The sequence below is a fragment of the Rhinoraja longicauda genome, chromosome 2, assembly GCF_053455715.1.
Source record: "Rhinoraja longicauda isolate Sanriku21f chromosome 2, sRhiLon1.1, whole genome shotgun sequence".
NCBI classification, from domain to species: Eukaryota; Metazoa; Chordata; class Chondrichthyes; order Rajiformes; family Arhynchobatidae; genus Rhinoraja; species Rhinoraja longicauda.
In genome coordinates this window covers 89,725,101-89,747,453 of record NC_135954.1, presented here as the reverse complement: position 1 = coordinate 89,747,453, position 22,353 = coordinate 89,725,101, and the positions used below count along the sequence as shown (strand labels likewise).

The window sequence follows — 22,353 nt, the reverse complement described above, 5'->3', positions numbered from 1 at the left end:
CCTGTACATGGCAAGACAAAACGTAGACCTGGCGACCATTTTGCTGAACACTTACACTCTGCCTAGACCTACACGATCTCCTGGCTGCCAACCATTTCAACACTCATTCCCAAACTGACCTTTCTGTCCTGGGCCTCCTCCATTGCCAGAATGAGGCCAAACACAAATTGGAGGAACAGCATCTCATATTTTGCTTGGGTAGCTTCCAACCCAGTGGTATAAACATTGCATTCTCTAATATTAAGTAACTTCTACTGTTCCTGTACTGTACAATGAACAGAAGGGAAATATAAAGTGTTATAAAACAGCAGAACATAGTACATGTTGTGGCATCTTGGTTGGTATGAACGAGTCATCTGAAGAACCCGTTTCCGCAATGTATTACTCTATGGCTCTAAAAATGTTGGGTTTCTTGTACAAAAATGACAGAAGGTTAGCACATGAGTGCAGCAAATGATTAAGAAGGCAATTGATTTTCATTTCAAAATTAAAGTTTATGCAAAATAAAAATTATAATACGTAACAAGAACTGTGCAATAACTCTTCAGACATTCTCAGCATTTATACATTGATTAGAGTCATATTTAATAAACAACTATCTTTAAACCAAGCACCATCGCCACTCATGTGGCTCCCTGGGGTGATATTCCTTCCCATGGTTCCCCACCGCGTTGACTGCACCAAGCTTCAGTAAGTCCCTCAACATGTACTCTTGCAGTCTTGAATATTCTCTGACGGACGTGTGGCCGTGCTGGGAGACCACCAAGTTTCAGGCAGACCAATAGTATTTTTCATCGAGTTGATGATATTCCAGCATAACTTGATGTCTGTCTCCAAATGTGTCCCTGGGAACAGACCGCAAATCAGAGTCCTCAGTTGCGGATCTGCTTGGGATGAACCATGACAAGTCAAGTCAAGTCAATTTTATTTGTATAACACATTTAAAAACAACCCACGTTGACCAAAGTGCTGCACATCTGAGGACCATTGCATCATTCTCCAGACCTAATTGAATTGTGGGCTTTATCGTAAAGTGCTACAGCTGTCAAGGGAATTGAAGAGATCATATTTGAGGGACTGTGTACCGTTTTGGTCTTATTTGGGATGAGAGATTTGCCTTGTAGGCTACTTAGAGAAGGTTAATTGGATTGAACCCCGAGTTGAACCAGTTGTCTTATGAAGGATGATTGTATAGATTTGGCCAGGGGTGCAGTGCTGCCAGAGCTCCGGCACCTCTAAAAAAAGCCAAAACAGCAGGGAATTTTAACTAGCGGGGAATTTAACAGCGGCCGCTCCGGCACCGGTGACAGCTCTGGCACCTAAAACGTTTGCACTGCAACACTGGAATTGGCCTTATATTTGCTTCTTTCAAAGAATGAGATTATGTTATTGAAACATATAGTCCTGATGGCAGATAGAGACGTTGAACGTTGAGATGTTTACGCTGGCAGGTGAACATAGGTATAGGAAGCATAATCGGAGGAAAAAGTCACCCATTTAATTCAGAGGTGAAGGATATTTTTTACTCCCCAATCAGGTTTGGAACATTCATCACCAGACAGCTGTAGATACTGAGTCATTGAGAATATTAAAGGCTCAGATTGTTTACTCGGAAACAACGACGAATGCGAACAGTTGAGGACAACAATTCGGCCATTCACAAACGTTTTCAAATAGAATGACAATCAGACTCCAGGGTCTGTATGGCCTGAATGGTAAAACCCAAGTGGGAACAGCAGAGCAAGATTAATACAGCGGGAAGAGATTGCTTTCAGAAAAGCCCCCCCCCCCCCCCGTGTTTAAATGTAAGGTTGGCAACCTCGGTTTCCCCTCCACATGTCACAGCCCCGTCGACATAGTGTAGAGAAGGAAATGCGGGCCACAGTATATTTTTTTGGGAGGTTTATTTTCTCTCCGGGGACAGAGGATCTGCTTTGCAGCGCCACCCATTCCCACGACAGCCGAGCGGACCGCATTCCCTGTGGCACCATCTCGGTGCAAGCGTTCCGTCGCGGTAAATTACCGCCCGCCCGCCCGCCCGCCCTGCTGGATGTCTGCGGGGACCGCGACTGACAGCCCGGTCCCCGGGGGAGGGAGGAGGAGGAGGAGGCCGCGGTGGGGACTGGTGCTGCTGGGCGCAGCGGGCGGCGCTGTCGTTGCTCTGTACGCGGCGGCCGCTCCGTTTGTGGCTCCTGCACTGAGGCGGGTCTGCCTGCCCTTCGTCCCGGCTACCCCGGCCCAGGTGGGGAATGTGCTGCAGCTGCTGAGCGGCCGACCGGGACCCCTGGTGGACATCGGCAGCGGCGACGGCAGGATCGTGAGTCTCTGCGAGCAGAGTTCAGATTAGTTCAGAGATACAGCGCGGAATGAGAAGTGATGGAGAGGTGGTGGAGAAGGGGTGGGTAGAGTTGGCGATGATGGAGACCAAGCGAGGGGTGTGACAGGTCGGAGAACACCTGGAGAAGGCCCTTGCTTGGATAGAGTGGATGTGGAGAGGATGTTTCCACACGTGGGAGAGTCCAGGACTAGAGGTCATAGCCTCAGAATTAAAGGACGTTCTTTGAGGAAGGAGATGAGGAAGAATTTCTTTAGTCAGAGGGTGGTGGATCTGTGGAATCTTTACCACAGAAGGATGTAGAGGCCAAGTCAGTGGGTATTTTTAAGGCAGAGATAGATAGAGTTTTGATTAGTACAGGTGTCATGGGTTATGGGGAGAAGGCAGGAGAATGGGGTTAGGAGGGAGAGAAAGATCAGCCACGATCTAGACTTGATGGGCTGAATGGCCTAATTCTATTCCTATCACTTATGACTTTATGACCTTAAGATACATAGATACTGAGTTCATCCAGCTGCTGCTCCAGTTCCCCAACACGTTTATTCAGGAGCTGCTCCTGGACGCAATTTCTGCAGGTGTAGTTTCCAGAAGCACCAGCCGTGTCCCTGACTTCCCACATCCTGCAGGAAATACACTGTACCAACTTGCCCGCCATTTCTTCAGTGGACAAAAAAAAAATCACAAATTTCAATCAAGTGTGGCCTCCTTGCCGAAGACTCTCGAGCCAAAGACTCACACTTCACTCACCAGGGCATTTCACCCCAACAGGCCACTCCCCCTAGAGCAAGCCTGGTTACTGGTTTTTGAATGACCCGCTCTTGAAAACTCACCAAGGCTTTAACTTCTGCAGCCAATTCCCGCACTCGTTCCTTCACCTGCCACTCCTACATAGATAGGAACATAGAAAATAGGTGCAGGAGGAGGCTATTCGGCCCTTCGAGCCAGCACCGCCATTCATTGTGATCATGGCTGATTGTCCCCAATCAATACACCGTGCCTGCCTTCTCCCCATATCCCTTGATTCCACTTGCCCCTAGAGCTCTATCTATCCTCTGCCGACCTTGAAGGTATGTGTTGCAGGCTGGCCCCGACCGGTTTTTAAATGACCCGCTCTTGAAAACTCACCAAGGTTTTAACTTCTGCAGCCAATCCCCGCACTCGCTCCTTAACCTGAGAATTAATTGAACTGAATCAGTGCAGTCTGCAGCTAACCCCAGGAAACTGAGATTTTAACTTTAGAGAATGGTCTCAAGTATTATCCTTGAAGGTCGCAAGAGTTTGTATCCAAAACCATGATATTGCAGGTGCCCTAAAATAGCCAACAGGTCCAGGGAATAGTCAGTAAGTATCACTTTCGGCTGTCTGCCCTCCACAGCCTCCAACTATATCATTTCCCAGCCCCTAACGGCCCGGTTTTACCTTCTCCCCAAATTCCATAAACACAACTGCCCTAGCAGACCCATGGTTTCTGCCTGCTCCTGTCCCACTGAAATGACTTCTACGTATCTCAAATCCATCCTCTCCCCCCTGGTCGAATCTCCCCCGACCTATGGTGCACGGTGGCGCAGCGGTAGAGTTGCTGCTTTACAGCGAATGCAGCGCCGGAGACTCAGGTTCGATCCTGACTACGGGTGCTGCACTGTAAGGAGTTTGTACGTTCTCCCCGTGACCTGCGTGGGTTTTCTCCGAGATCTTCGGTTTCCTCCCACACTCCAAAGACGTACAGGTATGTAGGTTAATTGGCTGGGTAAATGTAAAAAAAAATTGTCCCTAGTGGGTGTAGGATAGTGTTAATGTACGGGGATCGCTGGGCGGCACGGACTTGGAGGGCCGAAAAGGCCTGTTTCCGGCTGTATATATATGATGATGATATGAATATGCCTCACACAACCTTTATCTCTTTAATGACCTGCTTTCCGAGTCTCCACTCCCTTATCTTTACTATGGACATTCAGTCACTATACCTCCATCCCACACTAGGAAGGCTTTAAAGCCCTCCATTTTTTCCTCGACCACAGAACCAGCCAATTTCCCTCTACTAACACTCTCCTCTGCTGGTCCTCACCCGTTACAACTTCTCCTTTTACTCCTCCCACTTCCTTCAAATCAAAGGAGTAGTTATGGGCACTCGCATGGGCCCCAGCTATGCCTGCCTCTTTGTAGGATAGGTTGAACAATCCCTGTTCCAAGCGTACACTGGCCCTATCCCCAAACTCTATTTCTGTCACATTGACGACTGCATCAGTGCTACCTCCTGCACCCATGCAGAACTCATGGGCTTTATTAATTTCATCCACCAATTTCCTTCCTGCACTCAAATACACTTGGACCATCTCTGACATCTCCCTCCCCTTTCTCCGTCTCCATCACAGGAGAAGGACTATTGACTAATGTCTATTACAAACCCATTGACTCCAACAACTCGACTACAATTCTTCCCACCCTGCTTCCTGCAAAGACTCTATCCCCTACTCCCAATTCCTCTGTCTATGCCGCATCTGCGCCCAAGACTAGGTGTTCCATTGCAGGACATCTGAGATTTCCTCATTCTTTAGGGAACAGGAGTTCCCCTCTTCCATCATAGATGAGGCCCTCACACATGTCTCCTTGGCACCTTTCAGTTACGCCCTTGCTCCCCTTTCCCTGAGTCGCAACAGGGGCAGAATCCCCCTCGTCCTTGCCTTTCACCCCATCGGCTATTGCATACAACACATAATCAAACATTTTCACCACCTCCAACGGGATCCCACCACTAGTCACATCTTCCCATCTCTACCCCTTTTCGTTTTCCGCAGAGACAATTCCCTCCCAACTCCCTGGTTAACCTCAACCCTTTCCACCCAAACCACCCCCCCTCCCCAGGTACGTTCCCCAGCAACCGCAGGAGATGCCACACCTTTTCCCATACTTCCTCCCTCGACTCTGTCTTGAGACCCTGACAGTCCTTTCAGGTGAGGCAGAGGTTCACTTTCACCTCCTCCAACCTCATCCACTGTATTCATTGTTCAAGATGTGGACTCTTATACATCGGCGAGACCAGATGTAGACTTGGTGATCATTTCGCAAAACACCTTTGCTCAGTCCACCTGGACTTACCTGATCTCCCGGTTGCCAAACACTTTAACTCCCCTTCCCATTCCCACACTGTCCTAGGTCTCCTCGATTGTCAGGGTGAGGCTAAACACAGATTGGAAGAACAGCATCTCATATTTCGTTTGGGCAGCTGAGTTACTCCAGCATTTTGTGTCTATCGTCTAGCCAGTAAGAATTTCATTGTTCTATCTGGGACATATGACAATAAACCACTCTTGACTCTTGAACAGCCATAGAGAGAGAGAAACAACGAATGTTTCAGATTATTGCTCCTTTGTATAGTGTATTCAATGTAACATAAACATGTAGGGTGATTAAATCTGACGCCAAGCCATAGAAAGAAATACTGAGAGCAGTTGATCACAGACTTGGTTAATTACAAGTTTTAAAGAGTGTCTTAAAAGAGCAAAGCAAGGTGTCGGAAGACGTTCCGGGGCTTGACTTGGCAATTGGAACCACAGCTACAAAAGGTGGTGCAATAAAAATTCTGGAATATTCCAAGGCCAGAACTGGATGACCATATAAATCCTGAAAGTTAATATAGCAGGATATGATATCCTTTGGAAGAATATGAAAGTTGAGAATATTAAAATCTGAGTACTGTGAATGTCAATGCAAAACGGTGTGGTTGATATCACTTGAAGTAGCTGCGAATAAGAACATGGCAATGGACGATCTTTTAGATATCTTGGTTTACATAGCAAGTAAGGAATGGGAGCAAGAGTAAGACCAGCTGACACCTCCAAGCCTGCTGCACCATTCAACAAATAATAATGGCTGATCTAACCGTGGTCTCCCCACTTTCTCCCCATACCCTTTACTGTTACAGTTTAAACGTCTCAGCCTCCATCCTGAATAAATTGAGCAATTCTGCCTTTCAACAGCAGCTGTAGCTCCCATAATGACACAAGAAAGATGGCAGCAATTCAATTTTTTTAAACTGAAAACCCTTGTTTATTTTTGACATTATCCAGGGTGGGTGATAAATGCTTAGTTTGCCAGTGACACCCAGGTCTTGAAAGTAGATTTTTTTAAATGAATTAGACAGTGACAGAATTCCGTGATGTTATGATGTAGCAATAGATTCTGTAAGATGGTGGAGATGTGAGTCAAAGCTTACCTCTGGTCATATGCCTATCATATCACAGAATTTGATGCAAAGGTTGCAAATTACTTGGTTCAGTATCAGACAATTGTTGAAGCAAGGGATAGAGTTTGAGGAATGGAGTTACTGACAAGGGCACATATCAGAGTTCCCCAAATTTAGTTGGAGGAAATTGCTTTGTTCAATTGTATATCCAGCAAACAGTACAACAATTTAGACACAGAGTCCTGTACATAAATAGGAATTATGACTTTTCCAAGAGCAGAAAGATACTAAACTTTTTAACGTCCCTTCTAGAATACTGCTGGCATAATTCACACCCATTAGCAAGAGAAGCATTGAAGGTTAGATGTCAAAATGGAAGGGGAAGGTTGATATTCTTCATCCAATTTTAGCAAAGTGGTTATAAATATCCAAAATACAGTGAAGATAATTATTTTTAGAAAAAAATGCTATTCAGTAGTAAAAGTTAGAATTGGCATCTAAGTTAAGCGTAAAATTATTTGATTTTATTGATTTTTGCATTGATGTGTATTTAGGAACCTATTAAAACTGGCATTAATTGCAATAAGCAAACATTGTGCAAGGAAATACAGTTGTGAGTTCTGGAAAATATCAGAATACTGTAAATAATCGTGAAATAGTTTTTAATGAGGTTTGAAACATGCATACAAATGATAGATTGATAGATGAGAATGAATACATATCAATGATTTAATCGGATAATGAAGGAAGAAGAAGCAAAAGCTAAAGAGAAACACTAGCTATTTTGTTTCCTGAAATGTCTTTTGGACAGAAAGAATGATCCTACATTTGTACTGTATCTCGCACATTCCCAAGAATCACAAAATCTAATCATTTGAGAAAGTTTTAACTACATGCTGAGTTTGCATAAATGTAGGAATTTATAATAGAAATTTATAATAGAAATACAAAAATTACCGTGAATAAACAACTGAAACAGTACTTTCCCGTGACATAACACAATATTGGGTCCTGGGTGCTATTCCATGAGAAACCAATCTATATTGCACTACATATTTGATTTGTTGGCACATCCTGCCTTGCAGATTTGCTAGCTAAATATAGTTCATGGATACAAAAAACTAAATAGTGTTGTAGAAGTGAGAGTTTTTTACCAGATAGAAACTTGATGCATATCGACAGCTGGAATATTCAAGTTAAATATAGACTACTTGATTTCTACAATTTTATTTGGACTATTTTGTAAGGAAAAGTGAGTTTCTTGTTCACATCAAAAACAAATTTGCAAAGCAACTTGGAGTAATGTGGAAGCATCAAAGTTAATTTGTTGCCTTGAAAATATTCTACTAAAGGTCGATAGATAATTAGAAACTAAGTAACTGTTTGTCAGATTTTATATTAATGTACTAATAGGAATCTGACGGGTAACATTTTCAAACAAAGGGTGGTGGATGTATGGAACAAGCTGCCAGAGGAGGTAGTTGAGGCAGGGACTATCCCAACATTTAAGAAACAGTTAGACAGGTACGTGGATAGAACAGGTTTGGAGGGATATGGACCAATCGCGGGTAGGTGGGACGAGTGTAGATGGGCATGTTGGGCGGTGTGGGCAAGTTGGGCCGAAGAGCCTGTTCCCACGCTGTATCACTCCATAGCTCTATGATTTTTAAACTTGTGTTGTTTTACCTTTACTTTAATCATAGGTAATTGCAGCAGCAAAGCAAGGTTTTCGAGCCGTTGGTTATGAACTGAACCCTTGGCTGGTTTGGTATTCCAGATACAGAGCAAGGCAGCAAGGAGTGCACCACAATGCCAGGTTTTATATCTATGACATTTGGAAGGTACATGTGCTTTTGCATCATTCACACAGACAATTCCATTCAATGTATTTTCAAATTCTATTTATTTAATGTAGAGGTTAATTTTCTTTTTTTTTTGCCCTTTTTTTCCAGGTGAATTTCTCAGAATTTAATAATGTTGTTATATTTGGAGTTCCTCAGATGGTGAGTTAAAAGCAAACTGCTGATTGTTTGCTGGTAAATTGTGCACCACTCTACTCCTGGCATGCTATGAATATACATTGAACACATTTTTATGAAAGTTTCAAAAAAATTATAAAGTTCTAGTTATATTAGAACTGAAAAAAATCTGAGGTAAACTCCATATATTTGAGGTTGAGTTTGATGATAAGGTGGATTAGTACACTTTTTGCACCTTGAACTTTGAGTTTAAATCTAGACCAGTATGGGTTTGACTGTAAATTGTAACAATCTTAATTGAAATCAGTTCTCCTGCCTGACCTAGTACCTAGTGGACACAGGTTTGTAACACACAACCGCTGTTCATTTTGCAGTCAAGGTTTATGGATGGATAAAAGCAAAGTTTATGCTGGTGTGGCAGACGGCAAAAACCACGAATGACAGTGTTTTCAGATATTATAATAAACATAAATATTAACTCAGCGGGACAGGCAGCATCTCTGGAGAGAAGGAATGGGTGACGTTTTGGGTTGAGACCTTCGGCCCGAAAGGTCACTCTCTCCGGAGATGCTGCCTGTCCCGCTGAGTTACTCCAGCTTTTTTGTGTCTATCTTCAGTTTAAACCAGCATCTGCAGTTCCTTCTAACACAAATATTAATTGTAGATCCACCATCAGTTGGCAAATAGTTTTTCAAGGCACACAGACAGATTGAATTAGTATCTGAAGAATTTGGTGCAGGAATTGGCATTAAAAGGATAATTTTCCTTTAAAAATCAGGATTTGTCTGAATCGTTTTGTCCTGTGTCTAAGAATGACTTGATGGCCATTCTTGGCAAAATAGCATTAATTCAAATTTTTTTCCCTGAGGTGTGAGCTCTGAATTTAGAAGATTTTTATTTTAAATTAGGAACAGGTTATGCTTTGAAGTTGACATCTGGGTTTACTGTTGTTCCAGATGGAGTCCTTAGAGAAGAAACTACAGAAAGAGCTGAAAGACGATGCCAAAATTGTAGCGTGTCGCTTTCCATTCCCCAGCTGGATTGCTGTTCATGAATCTGGAAAAGGAATCGATACAGCCTGGTTGTATGATGCAAAATCATTTAAAACCACTGCAAGAGAAGAATTTCCTAATTAAAACAAGGGAAAGGACAAGAGTTGTATCTTGCTGCAGTGTGGCTAAAATGTGACTGGAAATTAAACAGAGGAAAGACTTAAGAAGTGATCTTGCATTAGCCAACTCAAAGTAAGGAGTGTCCACAGTTCTAAAAGATTAACATGTTATTACTGTCTTCCACAAGTGACTGAAGTCTATGATTCTTGAGAATATCAATGCAGTTTGGGAATGCTGCATTGCTTTTAAGCCCATCAGAAAATGGTGAACTCTACGGTTGTGAACAAAATTTTCCACCTCCTGGATTCGGAAACAGGAGAAATTGAAATGAACTTTCTCCAGGTGTTTTTGAAATTGCATCTTTAACATAGCAAGGCACCTTTATAGAAGTACAGGTATACCACCGATTTTACGATACCTTTGGTTCAAGAGCCTGGCCAGGTTATCCATTTTGCCGGACCAACAGTGGTCACATACTAATGAAACAACAATGCACTTACTAATTATACCCCTCCCTTATCTCTAAAGCACCATGGACTTGCTAGAAACTTAAATAAAACAAATATTAAATGTGCTTATGCTTGGCACCATGACTGTCAGTTGGACCTTACTTTGAAACCAATGCTAAGGTTAAATGTACGCAAAATAGGCTAAGAATTGCACAAAACCAAGGGATCACCAGCAACAACTGCAGATGTAAACAAATAATGATTTCGGGACGGAGGGACACGTCCCGCAAGAGAGCACTTCACACACAATACTATCCGTAGCTGCCCAGGAAATTTTGAGTTTGAGTTTAGTTTGAGTCTGTATATCTTTGATCAGACTTTACAGGCGTTATCTTGCACTAAGTGTTATTCACGTTATTCCCTTTATCATGGATACTGTGGATGGCTCGATTGTAATCATGTATTGTCTTTCCGCTGACTGGTTAGCATGCAACAAAAGCTTTTCACTGTACCTCAGTACAGGTGACAATAAACCAAACTCAAACTCTATCAATCATTGGGTACTTGTTGGTACAGGGTTTGATATGGAATTACTGGTCACTCTCAACTTGTGAGGCTGAGGTGTTGAAGAGTCACGTTAACCATTCTGAGCTTCTCCTGTTCTGAATTTTGTGGCTCATGCTGACCTAACTGGAGGGTGGGTAAAGTTGCAGGAAGATTTTTAAAAAATTCATTTAGATTCGCTTGCAGCTGCTTTAAGCCAACAGGATTTGTGAACAGCATTTCTACAACCCCATCTTAAAAATAAAATCAAGAACCAACCTTTGTACGAAAAGCAAATTATTTAAGCAGCAGTAGAATAAACAGGTAGGACCATATTCATTAATTATTGTGTGTTCAATTTTGGTTAGTTATGCTAATAATTCTCTGCAGAGTAGATACACTGTTCTGCAATATAATGATGTTCCTGTGGAGCAGGAAAATGATTGGTGAAGGTGCTAAATAAAGCATCAGTTTTGTTTTGCTAAAATGAAATTTGATTTTTAATTTTCTTTCTCAGTAATAAACCATTTTACTTAAAATGCTACTGGTGCTGCTTCTGATAACGTATCATAGTGTAAACTACTTCATAAGTGTGCATTTAAAAATCAATATTAGGAACAAAAAAAAAATAATATTGAGTAGACCTTATGGACTCTGGCACAAATACAAGCATTATTATCATGACAGAATCAGCAATGTGCCCTTTCTACACAATCCCTACTCGATTTTAGTGTGGCCCTGACCCTCAACACTGGTGCCTCTCAGGATTGTGTGCTTAGTCCATTGCTCCAACTCCTGCACACCCATTATGCTGCCAAGTACAATGCCTACTCGATCTATAAGTTTGTTGCACGAAATCTGGAGAGGAACCAATATACTGACCAGCAGGTAGGTTTGCTATTGCTACACAAGTGGGTTTAAACTAGATTGTCAGGGGTGGCGGAATCCAATGCAGAACTGAAGCAGACAAAAGGCTCGAAGTTAGTATGGAAGATGTTGAAAGATAATTCAATTGACAGAATGGATAGAGCATGGCAGGGAGTGAGGAAGGACTGGGGCATTTATTGCATTTATTTTATGGCAAGGGGCCTGACGGGTAAGGTGAGTGAACTCGGGGTGTGGATAGTTACATGCGACTAGGACTTGTAGTCATTTCAGAAAGTAGGCTGAGAAGGGATCCAGACCGACAGCTTAGTGTTCCAGAGTGAAGGTGCTACAGAAAGATAGAGGTGGAGGTAAAAGTATGTCACAGCTGTAGTCCGCGATGACATTACTGATGGTTTGTCCAGTAAGGCTATATGGTGGAGCTGAGAAATAAAAAGAAGATGGTCTCCTTGTTGGGAGTGTGCAAGTGGCCCCGAAATAGTCAACAGTAATTAGAAGAGCAAATATTACAGGCAGCTGCAATACAAATAAGGTTATTTTAGAGGATTTTAACTTTGCCAATAAAGACTCGGATTGTCATAGTGCCAAGTGCTTGGACGGGGTGGAATTTGTCAAATGTGTGCAGGAAAGTTTCCTCAGGCAATATGTAGAGGGGCCTACAAGGGAGAGGAAATGCTTGGTCTACTCCAACGGTTCTTAACCTTTTTGGCCCCACGTCCCCATCAGACATTCTTGGTCAGTATTCTGACCCCCGAAACAAAAATTGAAAAAAACCCAGCCCAATTGATGAAAACATGTCTGCCAATACTCAGTCAATGGGATGGGATAATTTCATTTATGACCCCTTCATGACCCCTGGAAAAACCCCAAACGACCCCCATGGGGTTCATGACCCCCAGGTTAAGAACCGCTGCTCTACTCTTAGGAAATTGGAAAGGGCAAATGACTAAAGTATTGGAGGGCGAGCCTTTTAGGACCGGCGACCACAACTCTATCAGCTTTAAAATATTTATAGATAAAGAAAGGGCAGGCCCACAAGTTGAAAATTGTTTAGCATGTAGGGAGCGATAGATACATGGTCACTGAACAAAGTCCAAGTCTTGCTGCATATTCTGTTAAGTAATTTTTATTGTAAATTCAGCTCTTGTTTTCATTCTTTGGCAGATGTACAAAATTAACATCCAAAAATGCCACTTAGCAAGGTTGAACCTAATAATTCTCAACCAAATTGGGATATTTTTCACATTGAAAATATTCTAAGAGAAAGATGAAAATGAAATAATTTGCTTTGAAAATGGAAAGCAAACACAATAATCCAGAAATCCTAAATATACCAAATCACTGTTGTAGAATAATTCAATTAAAAAATAACTGTGAAGGAAAGTAGTCTAATCAGATCTGTGTGTTGAAGAAAAATTGCTTGGAATGTCACAATAAATTTCCAAAGGGATGCTTTAATTTTACAAATTATCTAATTAAGTTAAAATAATTAAACCATCCTTGCTATCTCTCCTCATTGCAGATAAGATATAATTCAGAATTAATCAATAGGAAGATGACCTTGTTTGAGGTTAGATAAAGTTCCAAGTTCTACTGCAGTATTTCCTCATTCCTTGTACATCACAAACTCTCAAAAGGTGATGTTTGATTGTCACTACCTACTGAACGGAGCTAAATTTATTTTGTGTCACTGAAAAGATCCGGTAACATTTCAGTCCATATGTCATTGATTGAGGTTTAGTTAATATGCAGAAAAAAGTTAGTGATTTATTTGAGGGTTAAGAAGGAGTGAGTTTAAAAAAACATATACATGTTCTGAGATCTGTGCATCTCTGAACAGGGAAGGCCAGCATTTCCTGCCGAAACCTGATTATCACAAGAAAGTGATGAGATCCCTTCTACTGGTTAGGGTGCCCCCCACACTGCTGTTTGAGAGGGAGTTACATTTCCAAGGCAGGATGTTTAGTTTAGTTTAGAGAGATGGCGTTGCAACAGGCCCTTCGGCCCACCAAGTCCATGCCGACCAGTGAACCACAAACATTAACACTATCTTACACACACTAGAGACAATTTTTACACTTTAACCAAGCCAATTAACCTACAAACCTATACGTCTTTGGAGTGTGGGAGGAAACCGAAGATCTCGGACAAAACCCAACTGGTCACAGGAAGAACGTACAAATTCCGTACAGACATCAGACATTCCGTACAGCATGGATCAAACCTGGATCTCGGTGCTGTAAAGCAGCAACTCTACCGCTGCACCACCATGCTGCCCTCATGGTATGGTTGGTAGAGAATGGTATGTAACTTGAAGGTACTGACAGTGGTGGTGTTCATAGGCACCCACTGGCCTTGTGTTTGGTGGTAGAAGTCACAGGTTTGGGAGTCTCCAAGAATAGCTTGTATGAGTAACTGCTGTGCATTTCGTAGGTATCTACATCACAGACGGTGCACTGGAGTTTGAGAGAATGAGTGTGCCAATCAATCATGCTTCTTGGTCCTGAATGATTATGAGCTTCTGATTTGAGACTTGTAGGTGCTGGAAAAGCTTTGGAAGTCAGGAGGTGGCGGCACGGCTATTGGATGCCAAGGGTAAGTAGTTATGGTCTCTCTTGTTTGAGTCGGTTATTGCCCATCACTCCTGTGATGCAAATATCACCTGCACTTACCATCCATTAATGAATGTTGTCCAGGTTTTGCTAAATGCAGGTGTATACTGTTTTGTTCACTGAGGGGATGCAATCACCAGCAAACATTCCCACTTCTGACCTAGTGCTGTAGATGGTTTGGCTCAGGACACTGCGTTGCTGAATGATGTCCTGGGCTGGGATGATTGATCTCCAACATCCTTTGTGGAAGGTAAGACTCCAAACATTGGAGTATTTTCCCCTTCATTTCAGTTTTATAGGGATCCTTGATGGCACTCTCGATCAGATGCAGACTTCATGCCACTTTCACCTCACCTCTGGGATTCATTTTGTTCCATACTTAGACCCAAGAGTATGAAGAGGTCTGGAGTTAAGTGGCAAAACACAAATTGGGCATTAGTGAGTAGGTAATTGGTGAGTAGGTAATTGGTGAGTAATTGCCCTGTGATATCGCTATCAACCACAGCTTCCATCACTTGGCTTATAATGGAGTGTGCTGAATAGATAGCCATTAACGAGAATTAATTTGTTCAACCTTTTGTGAACAAGACTTATCAGTCATTTTCCACATTGTCAGGCAGATGTCATTATCATAACTACAGGAACAGCTTGGTTGGAGACAAAGCTAGTTCTGTGGTGCAGGCCTTTACAACAACGGCTGAGATATCTTGTGCCTTAGCCTTTACTGTGTTTTGTGCTCTGAGCCATGACTTGACTTCATATGGAATGGATTGAATTGCACGGTCTTACTTCTGTTATGCTGACAATCTCAGTAAGAAGCCAAATTGACTATTTGGCATGTGGCTAAATGTGCTTGTGAAGTGGCTTGCTAGGTCATATCAGAGGCCATTTGGGAGTCAACATGATTTTTGATAGATTTGGGGTCTTGCGCAGGCTAGATTGGGTAAGGGTGACAGCTTTCCACCATCTGGAGGTGCTGTAGGGATTGGTGACACAGACCCCATCTGTTCAAAGATATGACGAGGAGAACAAGTGTATGTTTGTATCCCACATTGCCAAAGCGATGGTGGTGTGGGTTGTGAGAAAGCGTCAGACAATTTAGATAGGCTAAGCAAATGGGCAAGGAAACGGGAGATCGAATATAACATGGAAAAATCTGAAGTCATCCACTCAACAGTTTAGGAGAGTGAAAGGCAATCTTATTGAAAGGCATAACATTGTTAGACTGGATAGGTAGATATAGTGGTTTCATTTCACCTTGGGTGGGGTATCTATAATCAAGGTTCAAAATAAGGCCACAGCCAGTCAGGACCATGACGCGAAGACACTTCACCCTGAATTTCAGAATTCTCCCAACAATACGTAGTAGAGAGTAATGAAATAGATCATCTTTATGAATATAATAATGGGAAGTGAGGGACATAGTTACAGGAAAGTGATGTTGGTCAGCCACGATCTCATTGAATGACCGAGAAGTTACAAGGGGCTGAATGGTGACTTCTGGTTTATTTATTGTGTATCCACTCCCCTTTGATCTTGCTTAAACAGCACTGCTTTTGTCTTCACTGATCTAATTTGTGCAATTCGTGACTCCATTCAACACTAGACATCTCTTAATTACAAGCAAATGAGTAGTTTTGTATGTTTTATTTAATCTGTGATCAGTCCAATTGCTTCCCACTAGTAATTGGATCAAAGGCAGCAAATTATTTTGGTTCTCATTGATTGCTACTACAAATGGATTCAATTATTTAGTTCCATTGTGACTTTGAAGAGCCTGAGTCCATCAGATTTACAGATTATTTCATTATATAAAGACATAGACAACAGAGCTATACATATCAAAGTTTAACAGACATTCAATTCTTCGTAATATATCAAAAGGTAACATTTAAGCTCCAACACAATTTTAATTCATAATTTCTGCTCCCCAGCACAACCACAGCTTTATCACAAAGGGTTGGAATTGATATGATTATTTAGAAAGACAAAAGTCTGAGCATAAAAACGTATGATTTTCCTATAAAACATCTGTTTAATCCAAGTTGGACCCTCTTTGATCTCATCTATATTTAACAACTCTGAAGTCGTACATGCACAGTTTTATATTTTAATTTCCATACTAGCAATGCCTTCTGTTTCTATGAAAACCATATAGATTTTGTACGAGGAAAAATGTACAGTAAGATGGTTTGCCCTCTGGCTCATCTGGTGATGTTCCTCCATTCTCTTAAAACACGTGGGTCTTGGTTCTGAAACATTCCTGAAACTGTCCAGAGTGCCAGTTTCATTACTCCTTTTAAACTCACCAACTCGCTACTTTTCACAATCCGCTGAGATTCAGAACTGATCAGGAATCAAGTCTGAGGCATTCTAAATTATGATGCTGATGATTTCCTGCCTTAGTTTAATGGAGACTTAGTAGAGCTCAATGCATTGCATATATGTTCAAGGTACACAAATGAACATCCAGTGTCCCAAATATCCAGGTGCACATCATTCGAGGTGTAATGGCTAGCTTCTCGTCTTCCTTATAAAGCACAAAAAGCACCTTACCCTTTCACGTAAAAACGGGAGCAGATACCTTTCTTACGCAAATAACAACAGAGAGATCTTCACGACGTAGTAGTTAGACGTTTATTTGAAGTTGCAATAAAATATATTGACATATCTCTTGTCATTGGCTTATTCTGACTTCTTGTTAACTTGTAGTGGTAAAAATCTAATATCTAATTGTCGTTCCTACGTAACTTATGACTTACTAACATTTTATTATTTTAGCAAGCTTCTATAATTAACATTCTGCTTGCTGACCTTATTGTCAACAGGTTTATTCGTTGTCATACTAAAGCATTACGTAAATGTTAAGCAAGTTATACTAAGGATCTGATCCCGCCCTTGGCACCTCCCAGTCCATACGTAAGCATAATATTAACCCCTTGGTGTCCAAAAATACAGCAGGATGCAAAGTAATATAATAATATGCAAAAAGAACTAATAAATGCAAAATGGCTCCTACACAAGGTTTCTTTGTTGAATATAAAAGGCACAACCTTTAGGTTTAGTGGTGCAAATTTCATTTTTGGATGCCTTCCAGGCATTAGTATCACCTTTGTGACTTGCCTGCGGAAAGAAGAAGCAATCTTTTACATAACATTTTTTTGCAGAATTTAATGGTTTTTAACAACTTAAAGAATTATTAGATTTTCATTGAAGGATTCATATGCAATGACATAACCCGCCTTCACAGATTCTGACTGACATACTATATTTATGTTTTGAATTTATTCCGGACATTACTAGAATTGCATTTATTCAATATGAAACAGTTCAATGCAATGCAATGCAATACGGTGGTGCAGCGATTGAGTTGAAGCCTTACAGTGCCAGAGACCCAGGCTCGATCCTGAATACAGGTGCTGTTTGGAATTTGTACGTTCTCCCCATAACTGCATGGGTTTTCTCTGGGTGTGCCAGTTTCCTCCCACATTCCAAAGACGTGCAGGTTTGTAGCTTAATTGGCTTTGGTAAGAATTGTAAATTGTCCCTAGTGTGTAGGATAATGCTAGTGTACGGGTTGACCACTGGTCAGCACGGTCATAGTCATAGAGTGATACAGTGTGGAAACAAGCCCTTCGGCCCAACATGTCCACACCAGACAACTTGTCCCAGCTACACTAGTCGCACCTGCCTGCGCGTGGTCCATATCCCTCTAAACCTGTCCTATCCATGTACCTGTCTAACTGTTTCTTAAACGATGGGATAGTCCTAGCCTTAACTACCTCCTCCGGCAGCTTGTTCCATACACCCACCACCCTTTGTGTGAAAAGGTTACCCCTTGGATTCCTATTAAATCTTTTCTCCTTCACCTTGAACCTATGTCCTCTGGTCCTCAATTCCCCTACTCTGGGCAAGAGACTCTGTGCATCTATCCGATCTATTCCTCTCATGATTTTGTACACCTCTATAAGATCACCCTGCGCTCCAAGGAATAGAGACGCAGCTTACTCAACCTCTCCCTATAGCTCACCCCCTCTAGTCTTGGCAACATCCTTGTAAATCTTTTCTGAACCCTTTCAAGCTTGACAATATATTTTCTATAACATGGTGCCCAGAACTGAACACAATATCCTAAATGCGTTCTCACCAAAGACTTATACAACTGCAACATGACCTCCTAACTTCTATACTCATTACTCTGACTGATGAAGGCCAATGTGCCAAAAGCCTTTTTGACCACCTTATCTACCCGCGACTTGAGCTTCAAGGAATTATGCACCTGCACTCCTAGATCCCTCTGCTCTACAACACTCCCCAGAGGCCTACCATTTATTGTGTAGGTCCTGCCATTGTTAGATGTCCCAAACTGCAACATCTCACACTTGGTGGGCGAAGGGCCTGTTTTCACTCAGTATCTATAAACTAAATAAAAAATAAGTTCTGAAAGTAGAGAATGTCTACTGACTTGCCATTTACAATGAGCTTTCCTAAATTCTTTAAGTTGTTAACAAACAGTTCAGACATTTAGCCATGTGTGTTGGAAATCAAAAACCATTGACAGCCAGATAATAAAACAGGCCAATGCTCCAACAGTTGGATATAATGCAGAGGTATATGACATAAGTCCATTTATTTGCACTTAAATATGGGTTAGAGCAGATAAGGGCAGATATTTTGAGTCTCCTTCCGTCATTTGAACAGATCTATGCACTTGGACAATTATTTGCAGGAAATATGGCTTGTGAGCTCATTGACTGCAAACTGTAAAATATGACAAACCATATAAATAGCTACTATTGGATTTGGGTATAATTACCACTCTGGGAGTGACTTCATTGCAGTTTTTGACTTCAGTGTAGTTTTCAGCATCACACCTGCAATGGAGTCATACCTAAAGATTATTCCATTGACTAACATATCTTTGAAAACATGCGTTACACCATAGTTAAGGCAGCTGACAATTATAGAAAGACATTAAAAGCTACGAACGGGCCACATACGTTGTTGATTTGCACTCTTCAGGAACAATATTGAAGGTGAATTTGGAGGCATGGTAACTGACACTAGGCAACAAGTTTCTTTAAGGAATGGATAATAATGATTTACTTTAATTGTGAAAAAAACAAAACCTAAAATGGAATGCGGTGTTCTTGTAGAATCATGGCTGATCGTCCAAAATCAGTACCCCGTTCCTGCTTTCACCCCATATCCTTTGATTCCATTAGCCCTAAGAGCTATAGCTGACTCTCTTGAATACATCCAGTGAATTGGCCTCCACTGCCTTCTGTGGCAGAGAATTCCACAGATTCATAAATCTCTGGGTGAAATTTTTTTTCCTCATCTCACTCCTAAATGGCCTACCCCTTATTCTTAAACCGTGACCCCTGGTTCTAGACTCCCCCAACATAGGAACATTTTTCCTGCATCTAGTTTGTCCAATCCCTTAAGTATTTTATGTTTTTGTAAGATCCCTTCTAAATTCCAGTGAATAAAAGCCCAGTCGATCCATTTTTTCCATCATATGTCAGTCCCACCATCCTGAGAATTAACCTGGTGAGCCTATGTTGCACTCCCTCAATAGCAAGAATGTCCTTCCTCAAATTGGGGGTCAAAACTGCACACAATACTCCAGATGTGGTCTCACCAGGGCCCTGTACAACTGCAGTAGGACCTCCTTGCACCTATACTCAAATCCACTCGCTATGAAAGCCAACATGCCATTTGCTTTCTTCACTGCCTGCTGTACCTGGATGCTGACTTTCAGTGACTGATGTACAAGGACACCCAGGTCTCGTGGCACCTCCCCTTTTCCTATTCTGACACCATCCAGATAATAATCTGCCTTCTTGTTCTTGCCACCAAAGTGGATAACCTCACATTTATCCACATTATACTGCATTTGCCATGTATCTGCCTACTCACCCAACCTATCCAAGTCACCCTGCAGCCTCCTTGCAGCTCACACTGCCACTCAGCTCTGTGTCATCTGCAAACTTGGTGATGTTGCGATCAACACATTTTCCAAATTGTGTAAAAACAGTCGACTTTCCAAGTTTTAAGCTTTTTTCCAGAAAAGAGTGGGGAATTTTTTGAGTTTTGGGTGCCAAGTTTTAAAATAATGTAAATTTGAGTACAATCAGAAGCAGTGGTGAATGTTTGAGTCTTCAATTATAACAAATTGTGAGGAGACTTCTTCATAAAATTTGCCTCTGCTACACTCCTCTGTGCCAGCACACTAACTCTCGACTTCATATAAGTGCAATCCCAAGTTTTCTCGAGTTCCACATTGATGAGAGGATCAATAAATTTAGTACATTAAGCAGTCTAATGAACATCAAAACCTGTGACTGAGTACTAATCTCTTTCTGTGGATCCAGTATCAAACAGGATATCACTTTTTGTGGGTTCCCCCTCTGATACCAATATTTCAGTTGGGAGATTATAAACTTTTTGGAGAAATAGGATTTGTTGAACTACTTTACTTAATAGCCAGAATTTTGGGGGGGAAAGAGTAGCTATTTGACTGATAAGATCAGGAAAATAATTAGTTGCACAGCCCTTCGAAACTCTGGCTACAGGGAAATACTAAAAAAACACACAGCTCCATTCCTGCCAATCTGTAGTCCGAGCATTACTGGTTTTAGCTGCAGATAAGCTTCCCATTAGATCTGAGTGAAAGATTCATTAATAAATGCAAAATCTGTCTGACCTCCAACCATATCCCCATGATGTCTTCTACCTCTTGATTCCTGCTGGGAGCTCAAATCAGTCCCATGGACAATCTGTCAGTTTTAAATACAATGTGACCCTTGAACATAATTGTTACTCTATTTTTCTTGATGCCTATTAAATTTTTATGCATCTTGCTTCCGGAAAATTACTTCAGTTAACCGGCTGAAAGAGTGAGGGATGGATGTGAGAGGATGCGTGAAAGGCAGAACATTTAGTTAAAACCACAAATAAGTGCTCTCATTATTAACATAGGTTACTTTGTTATAGTATTAAATACTGGGCAGTGCATTATATAGATGGAGGCCATTTCGCCCATTGACCCCAGGGCAGATCTCAGAGCAATTTCATCATTCTTAATTTATTTCACTGTAACCTATTCACTCTCACATATCCTTGATTCTTGCACCAGCCACCTATTTGAGATGGGATTTTACAGCAGCCAATTAATCCAACCACCAGCCTGCCTCTGGGATGTGGGGGGAAACTGGAGCACCTAAAGGATACCTGAAGGAGCAAACTTTACACAAAGAGCATAGGAAGTCAATATTGAACCTAGGACACTGGAGATGTGAGCCAGTCTCACTACCTGCAGTACCAATGTGCTGCCCTTTGCATGAACTCTGCTATTCAAAGAGAATATCTGAGTAAGATATTCAGTATTTTACTGAATATCTTAGTCGGTAAGTGAGCGTACAATCCGTGGAGACAATATTAACGTGGAACCAAAGGGGTTGGAAGCACTTAACACTCGTTTTAATATGGAAATGCTGGCCAGCACAATTTTTAAATGGGATAGCTGATGGGCCCAAAGTGTCACATGATTCAAATGTCCTACGAACTTTAGCAGTGGCAAGATTATGGATGCCTGATAAAATAAATTAACATTGGCCCAGTCTGCCACTGGTAAGATATATTTAGACAAGTGTTTGTCAATGATAGAATAATGTTTTGGGAAAAATAACGAGATGTTGGACTATCAGTAACTACCAGTTAATGATGGGCTTAATTAATGCTTTTTTCTTTAATTCATTCATTTACCTTGCTGACCTTACCTTGTATAAATTGAAACTAATTTCACCCTTATAAACTGAATAGAATAGTTACAATAGAAAACTTAAAAGTTCCAGTAGTTTGAGCCTTTCTTTAAGCATAGGGTGTGGTGCAAGTTTATGTTGCAGAATATAATCAGACTTCAAATATAAAAAACACTAAATGGCATAATACTCCCAAGTGCCAGAAAATGGGGGAAAGCAAATGAACTCAAAACACTTCTCATTGTTTTTTCTCTCAAATTATGTGTGAGTATTTTTTTCCCATTATACTGTAAATGTAATATTCCTTATAACAGAATGTCTTTTCTTATGCAAGCTGTCTTGGGTATGGTCTCGACCCGAAGAGTCACCCATTCCTTCTCTCCAGAGATGTTGCCTGGCCCGCTGAGTTACTCCAGCTTTTTGTGTCTGTCTTTGATTTAAACCAGCATCTGCAGTTCCTTCTTACACACTGTCTTGGGTATGTAGAAG

The 22,353-nt window shown here is 41.4% G+C and overlaps 1 protein-coding gene across 1 annotated transcript; it reads left to right on the top strand.

Moving 5' to 3' along the window:
- The first annotated feature begins 2,018 nt into the window (after positions 1 to 2,018).
- On the top strand, positions 2,019 to 11,120 carry atpsckmt (fATP synthase c subunit lysine N-methyltransferase). Its single transcript, XM_078429122.1, has 4 exons — positions 2,019 to 2,317; positions 8,222 to 8,359; positions 8,471 to 8,521; positions 9,454 to 11,120. The coding sequence occupies exons 1-4, from the start codon at positions 2,051 to 2,053 to the stop codon at positions 9,631 to 9,633; spliced, it is 636 nt and encodes a 211-aa protein (XP_078285248.1). The 5' UTR covers positions 2,019 to 2,050; the 3' UTR covers positions 9,634 to 11,120.
- The last annotated feature ends 11,233 nt before the right edge of the window (positions 11,121 to 22,353 follow it).